Genomic DNA, 23,213 nt, shown 5'->3' with positions numbered 1-23,213 from the left:
GTTCCGTTCGGTATCTTCGCAATTTTCGTCGATCCCCGGCAATTTCACACGCCGCCGGACACGCCCGGAGCCCGTATTATGGTGTGCGCTCACCCGCACCAAAGAAGAAATGCTCCAACGATATGACGCCCTGATTTGAATAAACGCCGGATAACAAATAATTTTTAGACAGCTCAAATTCTGGCACACGTTTCGAGGTGACCTGCAAACGCTAAGTAGCCCATTAGCGTAATACATTATTATGCTGGACAATAGTTTCCCTGTGTAAGGTTTACGGTGCTTTAACTATAAAGCGCATCATGTCTGATATTATGTTTTTTTACAAGCTTTGTGTTACAAAAAAATACGAGAACCCGCGAATTCAAATACTTTTGTTTAAATACTGTACTTATCTACTACTGCTGCTGTCTTTATAGAGTTAATTCGAAAAGATCTGAAACTATTGATTGATATCGTTTGTAACCATAAGCAGTCATATTTAACGTGTAATTAACCCGTTAATTTTACCAAACGATCATAAAAACATGACAATAGACGTAAAGAAATATCTACCTAATAGCGATGAATGGGACTTTAATGCCATACGTAGTATTAAAAACTGATAGGGCAGCAAAGCACGCGATATCGATGTTCCTCATTTCGATTAATGTAGGATTGTAGGCAAACACGCGTTACCCACTCACGGACTAATGAGCTGTCTGGGGCAATATTACCTTTAATACTCATATCTGTAGCTCGGGGAAGAACTGACCACGTCAATAGCTAATATCGACAACGCATCATCAGAAGGATATTACGTTTCATAGACTCGCCCGCATTAAAGCTTTGACATCGACGTATCGGACGGACGATGCGGAGTCATTTTCCGCCCATAATCTGATCAATCAGCCCATTGATTGAAGTTGCGGAGTCTGAAAATTAGGAGGGTTCGCGGCTTTTGTTTCTATATGGAACCTAACCAAAGTGTATACCGAAAATGTTATCAAATATACATCGTCAAAGACTTTAAAGGCCGTTTCCATATTTCTATAGATGTTTTTAAACAATTCTATTAAAAACTTTATTCATAAAAATGTACATTAATAGGTATCGTCTCTAAAACTACGACTTTCTGTGTTTCGAAAAAAAATCTGCAAATATTTTATAAAAGCTACACTTGTAATATGTTATGACGGATACGATTATTCTAAATCAATGTTGAACTAAAGTGAGGAATGTATATCCGTCGCCATCAAATAGCTGAAAATAATTTAAAATTCAAAGTGAATTTTAATCTGAAACGTGAATGTTAATGATGTTATTGTTAAATACAAACGATCGGTCGAGTAAAAGAATCCGGTCGACAAGTGGAGCGTTTATCTGGTATTAACGTGCCGGCGCGTTGTTCACGCATTTGTTGCGCCGCATCACAGTTATATGTTAAACAAAATTTATTATTAGCGGACATTAAAGATGCGAGGCGCCAAGTCTGTCGGGCGGCGCGGGCGCTCCACACTCGCGCCGCCAGCTCGCCACGCGCCTTCCTGACACGACCTCGCCGCTCCCATCAAAGCGTTATAGGGATTCCGACCGAATCGCACCTCACATTTCGAAATCCGCTCTTTGGGGAACACAGTTTTCACCTATCTTTCACTCGAATTTTGTGACACAAAAGTTTTTAATCAAATCCATTGCTTCCGGATTTGTGAATTTTCATGCATAACCCTTTCTTTCTATGAAACAATTGCAGGTCAGAAAATACTACGAGAGAGAAATATTGAAAGCGTAACATTCATTGACAACTTTTTACTCGTCCGTGGCGAAACAAAGTAAAACATTAACGCGCAAGGCGCCGGCAGCCGTCGGCCCTCCCAAACACAACAATTGTGAGAGCGCGCGAGATCAAAGCGGCGAGACGCCGCCGCGGCGTGTTTACCGCGCTCGGACCATCGACTAATCAACCGACTGATTAATTTAATTAAACATTACGAGAAAGTTCTGTTTACTGTACGTTTCCTCGGGCCCACATGCGTGTTCAAAGGAAGTAGGGCGGAGTATAAACAAGAGAGTATTGTTGAGACGGTCGCGCCGTCAGTGCGACTAGGCGACTGGGCGACACGGGAACACGCTGTTTGCCGACCACGTCGAGCCGCCGACCTGATGAACGTTCTATTGTGCTACAATCTTAATCCCGAGCGGATTGCCTTTCCCAACCTCTCCAACAGAAATTGATTTAGTCTCTGAACCAACTGGCACACACTGATACAAATTAAATTCTGAAACACACTCGTTTGTTTACTCACGACTGGCAAATTAAAAATATTTTTGTACTGTATAAAATCTGCAAAAAACAATTATACCAATCGTTATTGCTTAACAGAATTAAATAATCGAAGCTTTAAAATCTGGAAAGTCTTTAATTCTATCATTTATATGGACAGATAACGTACTCAGGAATCGACCACCTTCGTTTGTGCATTTTTCGGCGAAACGCAAGTAAAAAGCTAAATAAGTTTAGTTAACATTTTATTGTTGCGTCAACGACAAAACGTTTTTGTAAATTTCTATTGTATTTAAAGCGCGCCATCGGGACACGAGGCACGATTTGACACATGTCGTTACAATAACTATAAATGGTGGCGATGTACGCGGTGGTTTCTAATTAACCGCGACTCCAACGGCTTTATGACAAATAAGGGTAAACGGGCAAAAATGCAAGTTGACTTTTTATACTACCTACTTATTTATGTGCCAAACAAGTGGCAGAGTGCCGCGGAATTTATCTAAAAGCGAAATATAAGCAAATATTTTCATGTCGAACTGAAAATAAAGGTTACGGAGTTTTCCATTACCTAACCAGGTGGTTAAATGGTGCGAAGGTAGGTACGTTAGATACCTATCTAAATATTTGCTATTAAATAATTTCAACCTAAGTAAGTGTTATTCTTGAAAAACGTAGGTACATAAATTTAACTAGGTAATATTTATCTTACATTAAATATTTCAAAGTTAATTACGGACATTTTTAATGAATGAATGAATAGGTTTCATTTTTTAATATAGTTATATTAAAAACATCATAGTCTATAAAGCCATAGCCTATATTACCTACATTATAACAATCGCTCTCTAAGAAAACAAGCGTCGAATAATTTCGATTAAAATAAAAAATAAAACTGGCCACGTGTGCATATGCAGCCGGAGAGGGGCACTCGAGATAAACGGACGCGTAAACTGTATAAATGTTGAGGGCCTCGCAAAGTCGCTCCTTCACGCCCCGGCCGCGAAGGCAGCGATACGCGAACAAATTTCTAAATAGAACAAAATGGCATCGGAACACACGAAGGTCCTCAACCCTCATTAGCTGGACGAAAGGGAAAGCGCGCGAAAAAGAACGAGTTTTAATTCGGGAAAGCCAGTTTCACCGCGCTCAAGTGTGCCTCTTTTTCGTTTTGTTTTTTAATTAGTTGCCGCTTAAACTTTTGCACGTTCGCGTTGTTCACTTTTAATTCTATGTTCATTTTTTAACACATCCATGTTATGATGGACGGCAGGCTTTTAGCATTGATGACTCCGACGCGAGACATTCCTGAAGGGGTGGATGCGATTTTAGCGTTTATTTTTTCAAACTGATCCAACAAACCAACGCGTATACTGCAAAATCAAATAACGGCTCCGATGGAAATCGTATCTGAAATTCCAATAACTTAAACTTTCCGTGTAAGTATGTACTTAATAAAGCAAAATTAAAAATTTCGGAAGGTAATCGAATCGCGGAGTAACTACCTGATGCGAATTGGCAAGCATTTAATTTTTTTTACATTCCAATACTCCCCGTGAGTGAAACAGAGCCATGCCATCAATTCGTATTGTAAGTTGCTAGTATCTGTAAAGTCATGCAACGCGTTGTTCTACAATTACTATTCCAAGGGTGCAATAAGAACGAAAATACTGAATATTTATTTGCGATGGTTATTGATTAGGTACCTACGAGTATAATTGATTACATAATATGTAAATAGTACACTTTCCACTGTAACATGTTTTGTTTATACGAATCTTATAATATTCGTGACAAACCCGGCATTATTTAAAAACTAAAGCGGAATTTAACTTGCGTCATTAATTCCAATCTCGTTCTGAAATCATCAGTGCAAAATAGATGTGACAGTGATACCAGCCATCACGATCGAAATTGTTGAGAAATGTTATTGTTATTGCGCGTGGCCCGATGAGTAACACTCGTGAACGCCATTTTCTTAAGGAAAATACGTATAACATTCGATTTTAATTTAACATAACAACGCAGCTCTCGAGCGTGTAGGTATATGAAAACAAAACATACGCATAGTCGTACCATATAATATAACGTTCTAAATTAATTATAAACATATACGGGCGAAAATTTTCTCGGCGTAGGCTACAACTTTTAGTAATTGTGTTATCGTTTAATTTGAGCCATTAGACGCGGCGATAACCGACTTGTCCTACTGTAGGCGAACGACGAGCGATACGTATAGCGCGTCATACATATAAAAATAAATAATGTACATATTATGAGATTGTAGTATAGGATTTGTAGTATTATGTAATACATTGTCATAACAGGTTACAATACATATAATAAATTTTAACAATTAATACGTAACTGACGCAAGTGTAAAATTGTTTACCTAATAGGTAGATAGTTGCGCATATTTTTTGAGTGAACCTAAACAAAACCTTTGCTTTTTAATCGATTGTGTGTTTAATTAGTAAGTTACTTCCTGGCGAGTTTTTATTATCGTGATTAGTTAACTTAATATTCGGCTATTGTAATTAGGTCCTATACAATTACTATTTTTTTCTATCCTCTGAGCTACTATATTCTCTTCAACGGTAGAGTAAGCCCCTTATACCTACGGACCTCGATTTCTGAAGCTTCTTAATTGTACTTTCTGATACTCTAGTAAACAAAGCAAGTCTGTTGCCGATCTCCGAACCATTATATCAACTCTATTGCAATCCAACAAAGTTTAATTTACTATAGAGCTGGTACGTTCTAATAAAAATAATTACAGTAAGGGCGGCTTACTTTTCTCAGGCCACAAAGCAAATACGTTTTCGAAGACTGAAAACTGTATACTATTGATAAACCAATACCTAAATGCAAATAATTACCCTAATGTAATTATATAATTAAGAATTTATACAAAAGAAGTGGTAAGTCGGTGTTTAAAAATGAATAACTACGAAGAATATTGTTATACGAGTAGTAAGTAATTATTATTATAAGTACATACTGATATGCTTTCACATTACGAGTAAAGTGATGAAGATGCTGTTATAGCACGTGTCATGTGGTGAGCACAACCGGCTTTGATATGATATTTTTATATTTCTATGAAATTGAAACATCATAAGAATATCGGAAAAGCAGCTAAAGTGTTTGCTGTTGCTAAATGGTTTCCGCCGCTCATAGTCATCTGCAATCAACCCCTAAATAGGTAGGGAGTATTACCTAAAGTCACTCACCAAGAGCTCTAAAATATCTTTAAAGTATCCATGGTAAATTGAAACAAAATATATTAAAGTGAAAAGATAGTTTAAACCTTAGTGGTAGAACTCTTTGTGGTTTGACTCCGGTGGCACCACTGCCACACCTATTTCTGCCTATTAACAGTAGTATTATGCGCTGCTGTGTTCTGGTTTGAAGGGTGAGGTAACGGAGACATACTTTTCCAAGGCATTTCAGCTTGGTCCCCAGGGCCGTCGCGGCACATCTGTGGCCGACTCGGGTAGGAATATCTAATCCTATCTGGGGTTGTCTACAGATGCCCATGAGCGGCAGTAGCCACTTACCATCGAGTGAACTGAATACTCGTCTGCTACTTCTATATTGTAAAAAAATTGGAAGACTTAATTTTAAATATGACAAAGATGATAGACATTATTATGATAACATATTGTTCGCGTATACAGTAGGTGCGCGCGTGCGGGAGCGCGTGGCGTGTTTGTTCGCGGGGCGCCGAAATGAAGTCGCGGTGTACATTCATATTTTATTATCCGCACAATAATGAACTATGCACATTATTTATTCAACGACCCCTATCTACGGCAAGTTACGCGGCTTAGCCTTCACGCTGAATAATGTATTGCCGTTATAATTTCGAGGAACATATAAAAGTCGTGTTAAATTAAAAACAAATGTTCGTCAAAGTTGGCCGTAAATAATTCAGTCATTGCGCCCTCTTCCCGGCGTCGTAGTAATCGGGAGCGCCGGGGCGAAGGGCCGGGGAGGGCGAGGGCGCCGCTGTGGGGTGATAATTAGCATGTTTGTCTTGCTTACATCGTCACCAGCGCCGAAACTACGCCCAAGTCAAATAAAATCTTCCTCGTTTTGCATAAGTACGTACGCGCGCACTAATATTTGACTTTAGATACGACAGTCTCAGTAATTAATGCGAAGAATTAAAACTTTCTTGCGTCGAACATACAATGTCGTCTCGCGTGTGTACCGACTATATGGGACTGTGTGTCTGTCGCGTTTGCAAATAAACATTTGCTTTTTGAATTTCTTAAGTTCTTTTTAAACGTACTAACAGATTCAATGGCAGGCGGGGCTAGCCTGTTATTTTTGTGCTAATCAAAGTCGGAAAGTGTCATTCTAATTAAACACAAAAAATGCCACAGCGAGCTGAAAGCAACTATGATATTTCATCCTCAAGGATAAAGCGGGCGGATTCACACACGAGAATCCACTTTAATATGCGTTACCTCATCTGTTACTCTCGATTCACTTCCTTTTTGCATGTCTACTCATGTGCTCTTGCCCTAAGTCTGTGTAATAACAAAAAGGAAATATAGTGTGGTTTCTACTTTATATTCACCGTCAGTTCCTACGTGAATACGTCATTCAAATCAAAAGAATTCTTAAAAACATTCCCTTCTGCGCTATCAAAATTCTTCAAATCCACAGGACATTTTTTTGAAAATGAAATGTAAACTCTGTTGATAAAAGTTAATGACGTTTATTTATTACTTAATAGTGATTTTCTTAATCAAAATAAGTTCTTATAAATTAGGTACCTACCTATATTTTGATACCTAACTACTATTTGGCTTAAATTTAAATCTGATTTGATTTCATCACATCTTAATTTGGTTGCTAAATCTATTCATTTCCAATGAATTCCAAATTAGATATATTTTGGTATATAATTTTCTTAAAATGGCTCCTCATTAAACATTAAGCAACGTTTTCTACACATACAAGACATACATACGGACACGAACCCTCATACTCAATCTCATACTTTCAGCCGCTCCGCCGAGGATCCACCTTTTTTTTCGTTGACGAAGGGGAAGCGTTTAAATGGTATCTGATGCCGTGGGAGTGACAGCACATAATTATTTACTCGCTAAAACTTTCGCTGACCGTCCTCAGCGTTATATGTAAGATTCCAGGATCACCAAAAGAATCTGATCGGAACCCTAACAGCGCGGTGCACCTATCGGGCTCTGCCTAGATGAGCATTTACGCTCACTATACCTTCGGATGTTACGGTCACATCCCGTCATCCTTTCCGGAATCGCTGGCGCGGCGGTACGAGCTCCCTCCCACTCTAGTTGCCCGCTACCTCAGAAAGATATTGCATTACGCCGGCAGGGGATACTGTAGGATTATTGTTCTACTATTGTTAAATGTGATACTTATATTTACATGGGAATCCATCTTGTAAACCTTATTGCCTATAGACACCACAAGTATATCACAACCAAGCAATGGTCATGCACAAATTTACTTGAAAATATAAAGGTTTATTCACACGGAACACATTTTGTCGGAAATATCGCAACCACATTGCAACCACAACGCAGCAAACAAACAACAGTGCTTGAGAGGCCGACTCTATCAAAGACACGTGCCACGACGCAACCGCATCGCAACAACACCCAACGACCACTCGCAGACATTTTGTCGTTGCCGTGTGGTGTACTTGGTTACCTGATAGACTCTTAGCGTGTCACACAAGTATGGTTGCCGCAACTCCACGCAGATAGTCTATTCGAAAACATTTTAAGCGCCTCTTCAACGTAATACTATATCATTCTGTATATATTACGTATCAATGTCCAATATCAACGGACGCAGAGTATGAAAATTATTTAATCATATATACTGTACGCTAAATCATAGGTTCGACGGCATGATAGCGGAAAATTGTTTATAAACAGAGTTATTTACGAAACAATTGTACACAGCGCGGACATACAAATATCAATTAAATGTGATACTTATTTTGGTAGGTATTGATCCAACGTGAATATTTTAGAAGCAACAAACAAGAAATTACTATAACGCGTAACTTTTGTAACCATCGTCTATTAAAAATGTAATCGATTTGACACGAAAATATATACTAACATTTGCCTGCATCAAATTATAAACTTGACTTATTTACATGACTTGTGTAGTTACGAAGGCTAAAAGTAATATTTCTTAGATTACAATAATAGGTACTTAGTGATTCTTTGCACAATGTCGTTGTTCTGTTTACCTATGTATCTATTAGTTTTTATAAGGAAACCCTTTCGTATTTATTCCATAACTTTACCTATTACATGACACAAAAGTATATGTACAGCTACAAATTATAAAATTCACATATAAAACTTACCTGTCTTAGTGTTATTAAGACGGTTTAAGATAGTGATTTTTATACGATATCAGACTCGTAAAACAGGAAAGAAACGTAATCAGAGAGAGTTCTGCAATAATAGCGTTATGTGGAATAGCAATAGATGCAAAGTGGTTATGAAGCCTCCAGACGCTGTAAACATATAAAATGAAGGCTGTTATTGTTCTTCTGAAACAATAAGAGCAACATATTGCACAATTGACTGAAGCCGTTTCGAGTGAAAGCGCCATAGAAAAAAATAAGCATCGGATACCGCATCGACGCACGCTTAAACAATCAAACGTGGAACAAAAAGACAGTAGGCAATGTGGAAATGGATAATGCAAAAGCCGGCGTGGCCCGCGGCCTCTGCGTCAGCGGACGGCTACGCGCCCGCAACCGGCGCCCGATGCCCGCCGTACGCTGTCCGCTGTCCGCCGCATGTCACCGCCGTCCGCTACCCGCTGTCCGCCGCCCACGCGGAAAATTGAGTAAATAGTTGTAGCAAATTTCAATATTACGGCCGTTGGTATATACATAGTAGGCATTCAGCGCGATTTTGGATATTACATATACTATATATATATATATATATATATATATATATATATATCCTAAATGCATCTAGAACCATAGAAGTAAAGCAGTAAATTTAGTAAAAATTAAGTGCTAAACTAAACTAACTTAATGAAACAAAATTGTATTAAACTGACTGAAATCCGCTTGCCGCTACTACAATGGCCGCACAGTTATCTCTGCGGAGAGGATGTGTGATTAGTTTTATCCTTCGTCCCTCGCCCCCTCTCCTGCCATTCTTCGCCAACTCTAACACAAATGAATCGCCGTATTAACGTGCAAACGGCTTAAACGTCGCTCTAACAAATTGGAATCAATAATAAAGCCACTTTACTTGTTGTAAGGCACTTCGCACACCATCCGGAAGAGATCGTACCCGAGTTGGTTAGCGAAGAAAATCTATTGGAAACATTATTCAGATTTCTTTTATACGCTACTTTATACTTTGCTGGCTTCTTTGCGGAGGACAGAACTCGTTTTCTATTATATTCTACAGATGCTTATAAAAAGCGGTTGACTCTTTATTCATTTGCTTTTGTCGCGCGACCTCGTTTGTTTTCTCCGATCTCCGTTGAGGAGTTGACTATGTCATCTTTATACAAATATACACTTTATTGAAATGTTAATTACTATAGAAGTTTCATAAAAAAGGAAACTATTATTATTTTATTTAATTTAAATAGGATATTTACATTAAATATTTGTTAAGTTATGGTTGTTAGGTCTATAGTCTTAAATTTTAGTTGCGGTTCATAGTCGGTCGGATACAAACTTATTTCTCGTACGCGCGCGTAATTGCAGAAACTACGGAAGTTTATTACGTTTGGTACGAACTTTCGATTAGAGGGCTCGCCGCCGACGAAATAACATAAATAATAACTCTTGTATTAAGCTCATTTGCGAGTAGGAAGCTCTTACCCTTCGCAGTACAAGAATTAAGTTAGCATACCATCAGGCCCTTATGCTTTCTGCGGTCATTTCACAGAAATCAAATATAATTGTTCGAACATGCAAGTTACTTACAGAGGCAAAGGCAGCTTTACATCTTCACTTGTATGAATATCAAGTGGGAGATTTCTCACTTACAATAAAGGACGTTCTGGCAAACTTGCAGTACGCTTCGCAACAAGTTCAAGACTAATTTATCATTGGTATAAATTTAAAGACAAAAAAGTGTTATGGTGACTTCATAGGAACATCTAATTAAAACGTGTATCAAACTGACAGATTGTTGAGAATTTTATCAAGAACACAAACGTACAAAATGTTGCACGGATACGCGCTCTGCAGCTAATATTATTAGAGATTTACAATATTGAAGGCATAGGTTTACATGATTTGTTGTTGTTTAACTTTATCTATTAGCTGGAATTTGCTGGCGGCGGTATTATGTTCTCGTACACAATAATAGGTAACTGTAGCGCAAAATGGACAATAACGTTGCTAGTGTTTCATAAAATATTTTGTTACGTATTTGATTTGTTGGTTCACAAAGTGTGAACGTAATACGTTGTAATGCACTGATCTTTCGACTGGGGAGCTGGTCGCGGTCAAGCACATTCCTTCACGATTAATGAAGACTGTGTTTTAAAAAGATTCAAGCTTATTTTAACGAATCTTTATTGCTTTGTTTACTAAATGTAAACCTACGGTTCCCAACTTAGGAGTTTTCCCCCCAAATTTAGGGGGTAAATGAGTGGGATGGGATTTTTTTAGGGGTTTTATATGTCTAGGGGTATTTTTAGGGGTTTTCTGAATATATAATATTCATTAATACAATAGAACTATTCAATCCAATAATAGTAATTTAAATATGATCAACAAATTATATTCAAATAATAGTCATGCAAAGTATAATGATGGAAGTAAAATGTTAAGATTGTAATGTCAATATATATGATTTTAAAAATGCGGACTCTTCAGAAGAAATGGATTCATTTGTGACGTATTACATAATTTATAAATAAAGAAAATTAAGAAATATTACTACATATAACTTTTATTTTATATATTATAATCAATTAATAAATTATTTTTATTAAATATATTTTAAGGGGAATTTTCAATTAATTGAGGCAATTTTGAGAGGGTTTTGACTTAAGTTTAGGGATAAATATTTTTGAGAGTTGGTAACACTATGTTAACCTAATTATCAATACTTGTAGGTATCCAGACCTTCTTGGAACGTAGTATTGTTACCTGTCTTACTTGTTACTTGCTTTAAAGTAATCATCATCATCCACACACTACTGTCCCACTACTGCGCACAAGTCTGCTCTCAGAATGTGAAGATTAGGCCATAGTCATAGTTATAGTAAGTATACATAATCTTCAAGATATTTATAATGTTCTCGTGAATAACTCTGTGTAAATTAATTAATTTTATTTAAAAATTCAGACCTTTCCAACAGAAATAGCCGTAACTCAAAAAGTTAGTTAATAGTTAGGTATTTACCCTACACAGCAAAATAACGAGTCCCCCATTTTTTTGTTACCATACATTCATACAAATCTTAATACATCAAACAAACATTTTTTATATGTTCAGTACACAATGCTATAAGGCGGTTGTTTTGTTTCTAGAGGCCGTTATACAGGCCATTATTAAACGCGGGTATCATTTGGTAGACGTTAGGTTATTAATAGGGGGCGGGGGTGGCGAGGTGGTTATGTAAACTAAATAAAAAAAACATTTCTGTAAATATTTAGCCGAGACGGACCGAGCGAGCGGCGCAATCGGAAATGTGTCAACTTTTTGTTAGAAAGAGTCGCCAATAATCTTACAGTCTGTTTGACATTACAGCAATGTAGTTGCAATATAAATGATATGTCAGGCGCTAATTCGCTATCCATTACCACCATTAGCGTTATCCTTCACACGCCTTTATCGTTAACTCTATTAAACGCCATAGGAGAACTAAGCAGTTTCAGTAGTAGCATAAAATTAATAAATACTTCAAACTTATGTATTAATTTCATTTCTACCTATAGATAGCTGTTTGCGTATAAGGGTCGTTCACATGTCATAAAATAACTTCCAATGCGAAACCAATTTCCTTTTTTTTAATTACTGAGGTTATTAAAAAGTTTACTAAACATACACTTTTAAACTATATGGTAAATAAGAAAAAATAAATTTATAAAAATATAAAAAGCGACGCCTTGCGGATAGTGTCAAATTTAAATGTGTTGGCCATACCAAAAGTAGTGGGGCCTCGTGCACTTAAACAATGATTAGTCATAGTCATATATTGTGACATAATATATCTATTCCTACAGCCTTACCCCTGCATTTCCACTGTATTGTGTACCGTTGTCTGGAAGAGATCTCTGCTTTAGCAGTAAGATCACTCACTGGCCCCACAATTTTTTTTTTTTCCATTTGATCAATTGTTTAGTTAATATCTGTATTTTATGAGCGAATATAATGCCTATTCCTTTAAAAATTTAGTATCTTGCGTAGTTAAACCCGTGATTAAAGTAACTTTTTAAGATGTCACCAAACTGATGCGGCAAGGTGTATCCAGCGTGAAGGGCGCTGGACGAAACTTCATTTTGAGTGGACGGAGGTAACAAGATAACGGAAACTTCTGACCGACTGATTCGTCAGCTCGTACCGACTCGTCTGCTCACTCGCGAAAACGGAATTTTTAAAACGGTAAAAAATGTCCTTGATTTTCTAAAATCTACCTATTGGCTGAAGTTGACGTACATTTTAAATAAAACTGCATAAAATATATACGTAGATTATTTACAAAAATAAAATAATGGTAGCACTCCATACGTTTATGTGAAGATGTAACTCAAAATATAAAAGGTTGCAAAGATAGAAACAAAGAAATAATAAAAGTTCAAAAGCAACGTATCTAAAAAGTATTACTGGTTTGAATAAGATTGTTCGGTCAGGTTTATATCTATACTAATATTATAAAGAGGAAAACTTTGTTTGTTTGTTTGATTGTAATGTATAGGCTCAAAAACTACTGGACCGATTTTAAAAACTCTTTCACCAATCGAAAGCTACATTACCCACGAGTAACATAGGCTATATTTTATACGAAATATATTTGATAAATAGATTTTGAGGCGGTACAAAGTTTTCCGGGTTTTTTATAATATTGGAGTAGTAAACGAGTAAGTAGTCCACCGTATGGCACTGCGCCCCTTCTTCATACAGATGTCAATTCAATACTACAATTACAGAAGCAACTCCAGAAAAGTGAGCTGAGGTTAGGTGCGTAAGTAGGTACCTCTAAGAACTAAGTTAGGAACCCTCATCTTCAAACATAACACAGCGGCAATTAACACTGTAGAGGTGAAAATAAATTAGGCGATGGTGCCTGCGGAGTAGAACTGCGAAGGATTCTACCACCTTTAATTAATTATATAGGTAATCATTTGATTTTGCTCCGGTGGAGATCCCAAAGTCCTCCACGTTGCGCCCGAAGAGGCCACATGGGGGGCTTTAGAAGGTAATCATTCAATATCTTTGTTAAAATTTATTCAATCTTGTAATATTGTTACATACTTATTACTTCTTGGAGATGCAATGATTATCTGCTATTTTTAGTTTAGAGACAGCACACATAAACTTTGAGACGTTCTATAACACATAAAGTTATTAATGCCCCATCTTATATATAAAATTCTCGTGTCACAATGTTAGTTACCGTACTCCTCCGAAACGGTTTTACCGATTTTCACCAAATTTTATATGCATATTCAGTAGGTCTGATAATCGACTACTATCTATTTTTCATACCCCTAAGTGATAAGGGTTGTTCACCCTTAACATTTTTTTATTTATATGGCAACACAAAGTTTGTCGGGTCAGCTAATAATATATAAAAAAAAAGATTTTGGCGTTTCGGAACTTTTCTCGATTAGCTCGGCAAGGTTAGGCGTTTTTATTTTATTATTGTAGGGTATACCTGTTGTCTCGATAAAGGAATGTAGTAATTATGTAATAAATACTTAACGTTACAATTATTACTTGTAATAAATATTACAATGTAATTACTTTGTACCATGATCGCGAGACATTGCTCGACATTATTGAATTAGCAACAATTATAAGAATCCAGTAGTCTATTTGTATGGCTTCCGACAAAACGCAGGGATTTTTTTACAACATACACGACATACATTTAATTTCCATGATATTTTTATTTAACAAAAACATAGAACAAGCTAAAATAAAAGTTATACGTAGATATTATATTATGAATTGTACCTACGTGTATTTTAATTATTCCAGTATAAATACATTGTAAGCAACCACCACTCTCGAAGCGTTTATGAATGCTAAATTTGACTAAACTTTCATAACGTCATTAACTTATTAGGTATAAGGTCGATCCGGACAGGAGAATTCAACTAATTCTGTTTAATAATAACAGTATTACAGGCGCTGTTGTATTCTGTACCCTTAGTATGAGTTTTTACGTTTTTACAAAAATGACTGTTTTGGTATTTGTTTATGTATTTGCCCATACATTTTCAATCAGCGCCCCTAGCGTAAAAACTTATACTAAGGGTACTGGTTTAAAAGATTTGCTCAGATAACTCTAATGAGTTACGAGGCGTTTCAAATTAAACTACTCTACTCTCAAAACAGGCATCAATATAGATGTCTATGGATTACATGCTCGTTTGGTATTTCTATAATATAAAAAATAACCGTCAATTGCCTTTCAATCAGTTCTGATACAGTCCGCTAGGGGCGCTAATTGGAAATGTATGGGCAAATACGTAAACAAATACAAAAACAGTCACTTTTGTAAAAACTTAAAAACGCATACTAAGGGTACTGAAATGACCTGCGCTATTATTTTGCTAACAAATTATTCAATTGCTTTCATAGTGTATTTCACAGGAAAGGGCCTAACGTTGACAGTTGTCAGCTATAAGGTGAGGCGAGAGTTTCAAAGTCGGAAGGTGTTCCCGGTGCGCGCTCGCGACCAGGCGTCTAACGTCCGTCGATAATTGTAACGGTCAGATGAAAAAGAGCAATCCGAGAGTTAATTTACACCTCCCGATCTCGAGCAGGAAGTTTACGATCGGGCACATTTTATCGAATGCTACCGTGCTGCCTGCCGGACTCGCGCCGCGCGTTTATTTACATTCGGCCCGCGATCGTCCGAGCGACGAGCGGCATTTCTTTGTGCTCCGTGCAACTAAACTTTATCGAAGTTTTAATTGTGAACGCAGACAAAAGCGGCTCGTAATGTGCACTAAACGTACTGGAGTCCGATCTACAAATAAAATGTTTTATAAGTTCTGTTGGGCGTGCGACGCCGCGCCGCGACGATAGTCGTGTTTACGACGCGCGCACGTGCTCTAAGTACCGGTTGAAACGTTCCGATGTATTGTTTGTTTACCCGAATAAAACACTAAAATCCAATTCAATAACAAAGAATTAAAGATCCCGAAATAAAATTTATTGCTCGCGTACGATAAAATAGATTTATGAACGCGCCGCGCAGCGACTTGCCCATAATATTATTAGGTACACTCGGGCAAACAACTTATATTATTTACTCACCTATACTATTCTGTGGATGTCTGCAGTATCGGTATAGTATATGCAAAGTAATATAAATATAAACGGAAATAAAATTACCCGCCCTTAGAGAGCACGCACTTTCGCTCTGAAATCTAACACCAGATTATAATATCTAATCCAAATTAAATTAATATAATATTATAGTAGAGTTAATATTTTAAGCATTATCCAACTTTTAAATTTATTTTTAGTCATTCATATAACCATGAATGTCATAACATATTAAGAGTTTCCTACGTTTTTGGTCATTTACGTTTTCGGCTTGTTTACACATCAGCGTTGCCGCAAGATGTCGTTTCGTTTGACAACAAACACCACTGACACGCCGTACTAAAATGACAAGTGGACATATTTAAAAAATTCTCTGAGCTTTATTTTTTGCCTCATGGAATTTTAACCCGATATTACATACAAAAGCGGCATCGCTTTTGTTTTCGACGTGTCCGGCGCCGGACAGTTTTTAAACGCGTATTTTAACTGCTTATCGTTTGAAAAAGGGCAAGCCACATAATGTATGGAAATGTTTTCCTACATTTTTTATGTTTTTCTTACTTCCACCGGTCTCTTTTTCTCCGTACGCCCCCGGCCCGTCAACTCTTCGACGTTTAGGAATTGCATTATGTTTTACAACGTTGATACCCTGGTAATGTAATGTTGGATGAGGTGTAATTGATTATTTTAACATAAACGCCCCGCAGTTCACCGCACATGCCATACCAAGTTTGGCATCCGTTTTACGTTTTTTGTCACCACCTATCACTACGCACTATTTTATATCTATCGAAGGCGCCCGTTGCTTACTTTGTCGCAATTTTTTACATATATATTATGAAATGTTCCGTCCGACCAGTTATTCTCCACAGCGTTCTTATAAGGGGTTATAAGCTATCGACGCCGCAATTATTTTAATAATGTTAATGCTTCTTTTGCTTTTGCATAATGTAATATGCTAAGAAATTTAATAACAGTTCCGAAGTTCAAAGTTGTTTCTGCTCGACGTCTAATAAAACAAAGTTATAATGGAAAGTAGACTTTAATAAAATAAATATTTTATGTAAATCTTAAAACTCTACTATAATGTCTAAATATAAGAAATTTAGAATAATAAGTATGCCGTCTTTATAGCGGGGCTAATAGACATTGTATTTTAATAAAATAACTTAATTTATGACATTCACTTTACAGGTTCGGGTCATATGTTATCTGTTCTTGTGTGATGTTCATGAATTGCTTGGTACATTTAAACATCATTAATCTAGAACGACTAAGTTTACGAACTTCCTTTTATCTACAGCTAAATCAAATGATAATAATACTCATTCGAAATATGACAAAACGAACTTATATTGTGGATTCGGGAACGAAACGAATACAAATAACATGAAAGTGGCCTAGCCGTCATCGACGTCATCGTATTTGTGTTTCATGTTACATTATTCTATTAATAATATCCGTTAACTAACTTTGCACCGTTTGTCCGCAGGCTAAGCTGCTGGAGAACTCTCACGCCTGGCTGGGAGCGTCCACTTCGTCTATTGCAGGTCAGTTGATATCTACAACACGGTAGTCTGCTTTAGTTTTAATACATTATTTTATTTTTTTGCACTTTTACATGATTTCTTTGTAAACAAACGATGTAGCGATTGAGATTTTTACTGATACTTTTGGTAACTGTTGATCGTTATAAGTGTTCTATTGAGTTTGTATTAATCATGCTACATACCATATTAGGCAACTATTACTATTATTGAAAAATATCAATCGCTGCAATGCTCAATCGTTCAACATTTAATTTTTATTAACTATATTTTTCTAATTCTGTTGTATTAGAATGTCACATGCATGCATATAATACCATAATCCGTACTTATAATGATTCATAACGTAACATTATTCATATTCCAACGAGATAAGTACAGTATTTTGCGTTGTTTGTAACTGTTGTCGTGGCGTGGGAACCCAGCTCCGACCAGGGAAACCTCGCGAGTCTTTATTATAGGGTACTTCAATACATTATTGTTTAGAATGATATAGAGCTAGACAGTTTCGTAATGGGAGTGCGCATGGTGCGAGTCTAGAACAAAACAATTTTATTACTCGTTATTTGAGTTACGGAAACGTTACACAAGTCGCTCGGTATATCGTAAGTGCCGTGACAGCATTTACAAACGCAAAAAGAATAAAACATAAACAATGTCAGTCATATCTTGAGAACTCGTTCTATTATGTTTTACGTGGAATGAAGTACATATTACGTGTGGGTACGGATTGTGTCGACGTTAGCGTCATTGCTTTTATCTGTCGATCAGAGTTCCACGGTCATACCCTCAAGCTGAAAGCACCCACGTGGACCCAGAGCCAACTTCAAGAGGCGATACAGGCGGTCGTCACGCAAAGAATGCGGTTCACGCAAGCGGCAACGCATTACGGAATACCTAAGGGAACTTTGTACGATAACATATTGGGCAAATCTAAACGCATGGCTGTACTAGACGAGGCTGGGTTGCAACCTTGCGAGGAGAGAGCCATACTAGACTTTTGTTGCGAAACCAGCGTCTCGCCTTACAATAGACGAACTAAGAAGTCGTTGGCGGAAGTATTGTCGTTTGTTGAGAAATTGAGACGTAACAGAGACCCTGGTTTCGCGTTTATAGGCCTTACGGGCTTCAGGTGGTGGTGGGCGTTCTGTAAGAAGCATTCGATAGTGTCATTATACTACGAAGGCTCAAGTAAGACTCGCAATTCTAAAGTAAAAGCTGAACACAATACCGATGACGAATCTTAAATGTCCAATGTTAGGTATATGACTTTAATGACGATCCTATTTGAATATCAATTTTAGTAATCAGGATCTCTACAATACATTACTTCATACATCGTATTTTCGGTGTCTTCTACAAATAGTCTTATAGTTGTGTATCGTCCTTAAATTAAAGATATTTAGTTTTTTTACTTATTCATAACGAAAGACTCATTAGGTAAAAAGTCTATGGTATAAGTCATAATAAATGTAACGCTTTTGTGCTTAAAAAGGACATACGATAATTATATTTCTTGTAAATGGTTCCAAGGCTTAATAAGAGTCAGATGTCCAATATTATAATAGATTTATAATTACTGTTATTATAGTACAATTAATATGGACTCATAAAAATGATGATACGGATGTTCATCTTTGAATGCGAGTGTTACTTTATATTAATAAATAAATAAAGTCTGCAGTCTGAATGTTACTCTTTGAATGAAGATTATTGACTTATAAGGGTATTTTTCAACTAAACGGTCGAATACTCAATCTAGCATTTCTGTAATATGTTTTGCTGTAGAATATGTTCTGTAAATTTTAGGCTATGTTTTACAAAATCTAACCATAAAATAAAATATTATTGTTCAAACTCTTGTACAAAAGTTTAGTCAAAATCAACATTTTCATAAAATAACCTTCCTTAGCAGTCGGATAAATAGAATGTCTCTTTATTTATTATTTGTTCATTATAAGTAGCATCAGAAACTAGAAAAAGGAAATGTAAGATTTTTGAAAAATACTTTGAGAAATCTTATTTTTCTGTACATATAAAATATGTGTGTGTAATAAAATTAATGAGTGTATTAGTTATTATTACTTATTAATGTTATACTTATTATAGTAATCATGTGCCTTATAATATTGTGTGATAAATATATTCGCAGGTATACATTATATAATGTTAGTAGGGTTATTGTGTAAAAACGCTCAAATAATGTACTTAAGGATTTCTACTACATATTTAATTAAGTTAGTGTTTATACCTATTTTAATATTGCTATTGCATTAATCTACTTTACTAGTTTAAAAAAAAAACATGATTGTTAAAAACATTCCGACGAATCGAGATTTCGGTAAGTGGATTACTCAAAATAAACGAAAGCTGCCATAATAAATATTTGTTGCAATTTTTCTAAAGTTTTTAATAGTACCGTTTGTACTTATTTAATTAAATCGATAACTGATTCGCCCCTCGGAAGCGATAGGTATACGTTTATTTTGTTTGATTTTTTACACGCTTTTATTAGCTCAATTTTCACCCGTTTCTAGAAGCTTGATAAGTTTTAAACTTTGCACACGTATCAAGGACGTTTATGAGTTAGTCACAGACTAAAAAATTAAAAATAAGTAATTGTTTAAAAAACACGCTTTTATTGTTAATCTAACTAAACTAGAAAATAAATCAATCAATCATAATGAAACGCCTCAAAATAAAGTTATAATAAAATTTAAGTTATTAAAATAATAATTCAATTCAGAGTAAAAAGCGTGGGGTGCTTGATAGTTTAAATGTTACAATCATTCTATTGGCATATTTTAGTTTTTGTTACTATTATTTATTATAATATAGAAGCAGCAGACGAGCATGCAGCCCACCTGATGATAAGTGGCTACTGCCGCCCAAGGACATCTGTAATCAACCCTAGATAGGATTAGATATTCCTACATGAGGTCGGCCACAGACACAGTATAAGGATCTAACAGTATTGAAACTTGGCAGTGTTGTAAAGTTTTATTTACATATAAATCATTATAAATTAAATCATATAATTATCACTCTATGAGCAATTATATAGAAGTACAAAAAAGGCAAATATAAATTACGTGCTTCCAAATTTTCTAACTCAGAACCTATGTGTATTCGCACGTTAACATAAAACCGTGTTAGTATTTTTTCTGAAAGTTTTACCAAATATGACTAGTATTTCACGCAAAGGTTTGTTTACAAGTAGTAGTTTAGTCTTACGTGACATTACAAAATTACCTTTCCGTTGTAAAAATTAAAACAGTGCGTGCAGGCATAACAGCGTGCAATAGCTCGTCTTAAATAAAACAATGGCTACGAACTATTATGGAAGATGAAGATGCCACATTAGCATTGAAATGGTTTGCTCTTTTATTGAAAGTTCGCAGCGCGTCTCGATATGGACTCGGATATAAATGCAGCATCAGCAGTGTTATTCCGAAATTTTTTTTCGCCGAATTATTATATTATCGGCGTTTGCCTTTTTCGTCATTCGCAACAGCTCGCTCGGGCCACTGCGCCGAACGATGCGGATTCAAAACAGGTTTTTCTTCATTCACTCAATTACATCGGTTAAATTACACGGCAGACCACAGAGTTATTTTCGCAAATTCCATGTTGTGAATGTTAATGTCATATCTTTTACGCCCCGTACATGTTGACCGTGCTAATTCATGACGAGGGAAATAAAAAGCGGGTAATTAGACACAATGTTGGGGGAACTGGTACGATAACCTTAGACACCTGTACTGGTTTTATGGTTCTAGGAAAGGATCGTCTGCTAACAGCGATGCCACTCAAACAATTAAACTGTTTTGACATTAATAAAATACTGTCAATTTGTCCGGCATTCGTTCGTATACCGCAAAGGTCCCCCATTCATCCCCGTTCCGAACACTTTTTATTTAAGTTCTTCAGGTGACAGCATTCTTAATATTCAAGCTGTTTATTGGTTTTTCTGAACATAAGTTATAAGAAATATGAAGTTATAGAGAAAAATATAATTAAAACAGAATATAAAGGTCGTTTACCCTTTTATCTTCTAACAGTAGTGGCAAGCGCTGATGTATTTTAGTATGAAGGGAATAACAACGGAGAGATCCTTCCTTCGATCCTATTTGGGGTTGATTACACATTTCCATGGGCAGTGACCACTTGCCATCAAGGGAACGGCAGACTCGTTTGCTACTTCACTTTTATAAAAAAATATAACGTGCTAAAGTAGTATCAGGTATGCACAATCGAGTGCACCGCCTGTCTGCGCTATGTTGGTTAACTCTTTGATCGCGTTACGCTTCATTCGAAACGCATCAAAGACTCGCTGTAGGCGCTGTAGGGTTATGTCTGCCTCTTAAACAAAGTTCTAAATTTAATTTAGTTTAGAATATAATTCTTAACTATAGATTCAAGAGATTCAAATAATTTTACTATGCAACGGTAGGATATACCTCTGTAGGTATGAATTGTGAAATATTCTGCTATAATTTTGCTATAGCAAGAACAATTAGGAAGTTTCAAGTTAGTATTAAACAGGTTACAGTGATGATTGAAATTCTTGAAGTAAGAAATAAGAAGCACTGCTATAAGAGATACGCACACGCACACACTAGTTCACAATACCCTTACCATGAGTTTTTACGTTTTGACAAATATGACTGTTTTGCTATTTATTTACCTATTTGCCCATACAATTTCCACTGAGCGCCCTAGCAGATTGTATCAGAACTATAGTGTCAGTAACGTAACATTAAATGTCTAAATTGACAAAATGGCGATTTATGTTTTGTCTCTCTTTTTGCGAACATGTGAGGTAGACAAAAAGACTTGAGTAGTTACTTATTGTTACGTTTACTCAGTGTATTAAGCAAACGGAACAGAATAATGGATACGTTTACTCAACGTAACGTAAAATTGTGGGATGTTTTGAAAACTCATGGTTGAAAGGATACAGGTCGCAAAAGACAGTGCAGCGTATAATTCGTGCGTAACGTGCGCGCGGGCGTAGGTAAATACGCATAGTCGCATAATAGGAAAAGCGCACTCACAAACACGGAAATTAATACAAAAAATTCCGAATCGATTGTTTCTTGTATTGCCTAAAATCTTTGCTAATGTACTTATTACATTATTGTAATTAATATAAATGATTATAAAAGTATTAAGTATCGTGTAAATAGATTTTCTCTATCTATTCAATTATGAATTAGCAAAAGTTGCGTAATGGAGTACATACGAGTTGCGAGTAATAGTCGCGATTTTCAATTAAGATAAAATTAATTTAGACAAATCAAGAGTTATCACTTTGTGTACGGCCAACTCGTGTTCTGTAATAGCTCCGATGCAAGGGCAGATAACTGCTAGTTAACATATAATTCCCGTTTGTAAAAACTCCGCGAATGGGGCCGGGAATGCAAATTTCTTAGTTAAATGGCAAATGTTGTACATCTCTAACCCCGTATGGAAGTACATTTGTCTTTACGTTCGCCTTTACTACTTCAACTAGTTTTTACTCTTGCGTTGCTTATATATCATACATTGGCGGGAGCAATGTCTTTTTGTTAATGACACGGTGGATTATTGAAATATTATTAATATTCATATTTATTGCACTGCACATGCTTACGGCCAAAATATGAAAAGACTCATAAGATTATTCAAGATTAATACGTAATCACAAACAGTTGTAACATACAATGCAGTGACTCTTTAGTTTTACGTTAGTCGTCCTTGTATGACTTACTACGACACTGAAAACTAAAGAAAGTAAAACTAAAATGTATGAAGTGGAGTATGAGAGATTTGCCTCTGTGCGCCACATAATACAGCAATAGTATCTACGTACATTTCATTTTTAGGTGTTATCTTTGGTATCTAATTAATACA

At 36.1% G+C, this 23,213-nt stretch overlaps 1 protein-coding gene across 5 annotated transcripts in view; it reads left to right on the top strand.

Moving 5' to 3' along the window:
- Nucleotides 1–23,213, top strand: part of LOC140743721 (protein bric-a-brac 1) — a 393,179-nt gene that overhangs the window by 357,357 nt on the left and 12,609 nt on the right. For 4 of the 5 annotated variants that reach the window (XM_073075232.1, XM_073075231.1, XM_073075235.1 and 1 more), the window contains one exon: nt 17,264–17,321. In XM_073075232.1, coding sequence (XP_072931333.1) covers nt 17,264–17,321 — 58 coding nt within the window. Of the gene's footprint in view, nt 1–17,263; nt 17,322–18,089; nt 19,297–23,213 lie in introns of those variants that run through there. The other variant, XM_073075234.1, reaches the window with a different exon arrangement.

The sequence above is a fragment of the Epargyreus clarus genome, unplaced genomic scaffold (assembly GCF_041222505.1).
Source record: "Epargyreus clarus isolate Ecla_fem2 unplaced genomic scaffold, WU_Ecla_fem_2.2 ptg000007l, whole genome shotgun sequence".
Lineage (NCBI taxonomy): Eukaryota > Metazoa > Arthropoda > Insecta > Lepidoptera > Hesperiidae > Epargyreus > Epargyreus clarus.
This window is presented reverse-complemented; position numbering and strand designations above follow the sequence as displayed.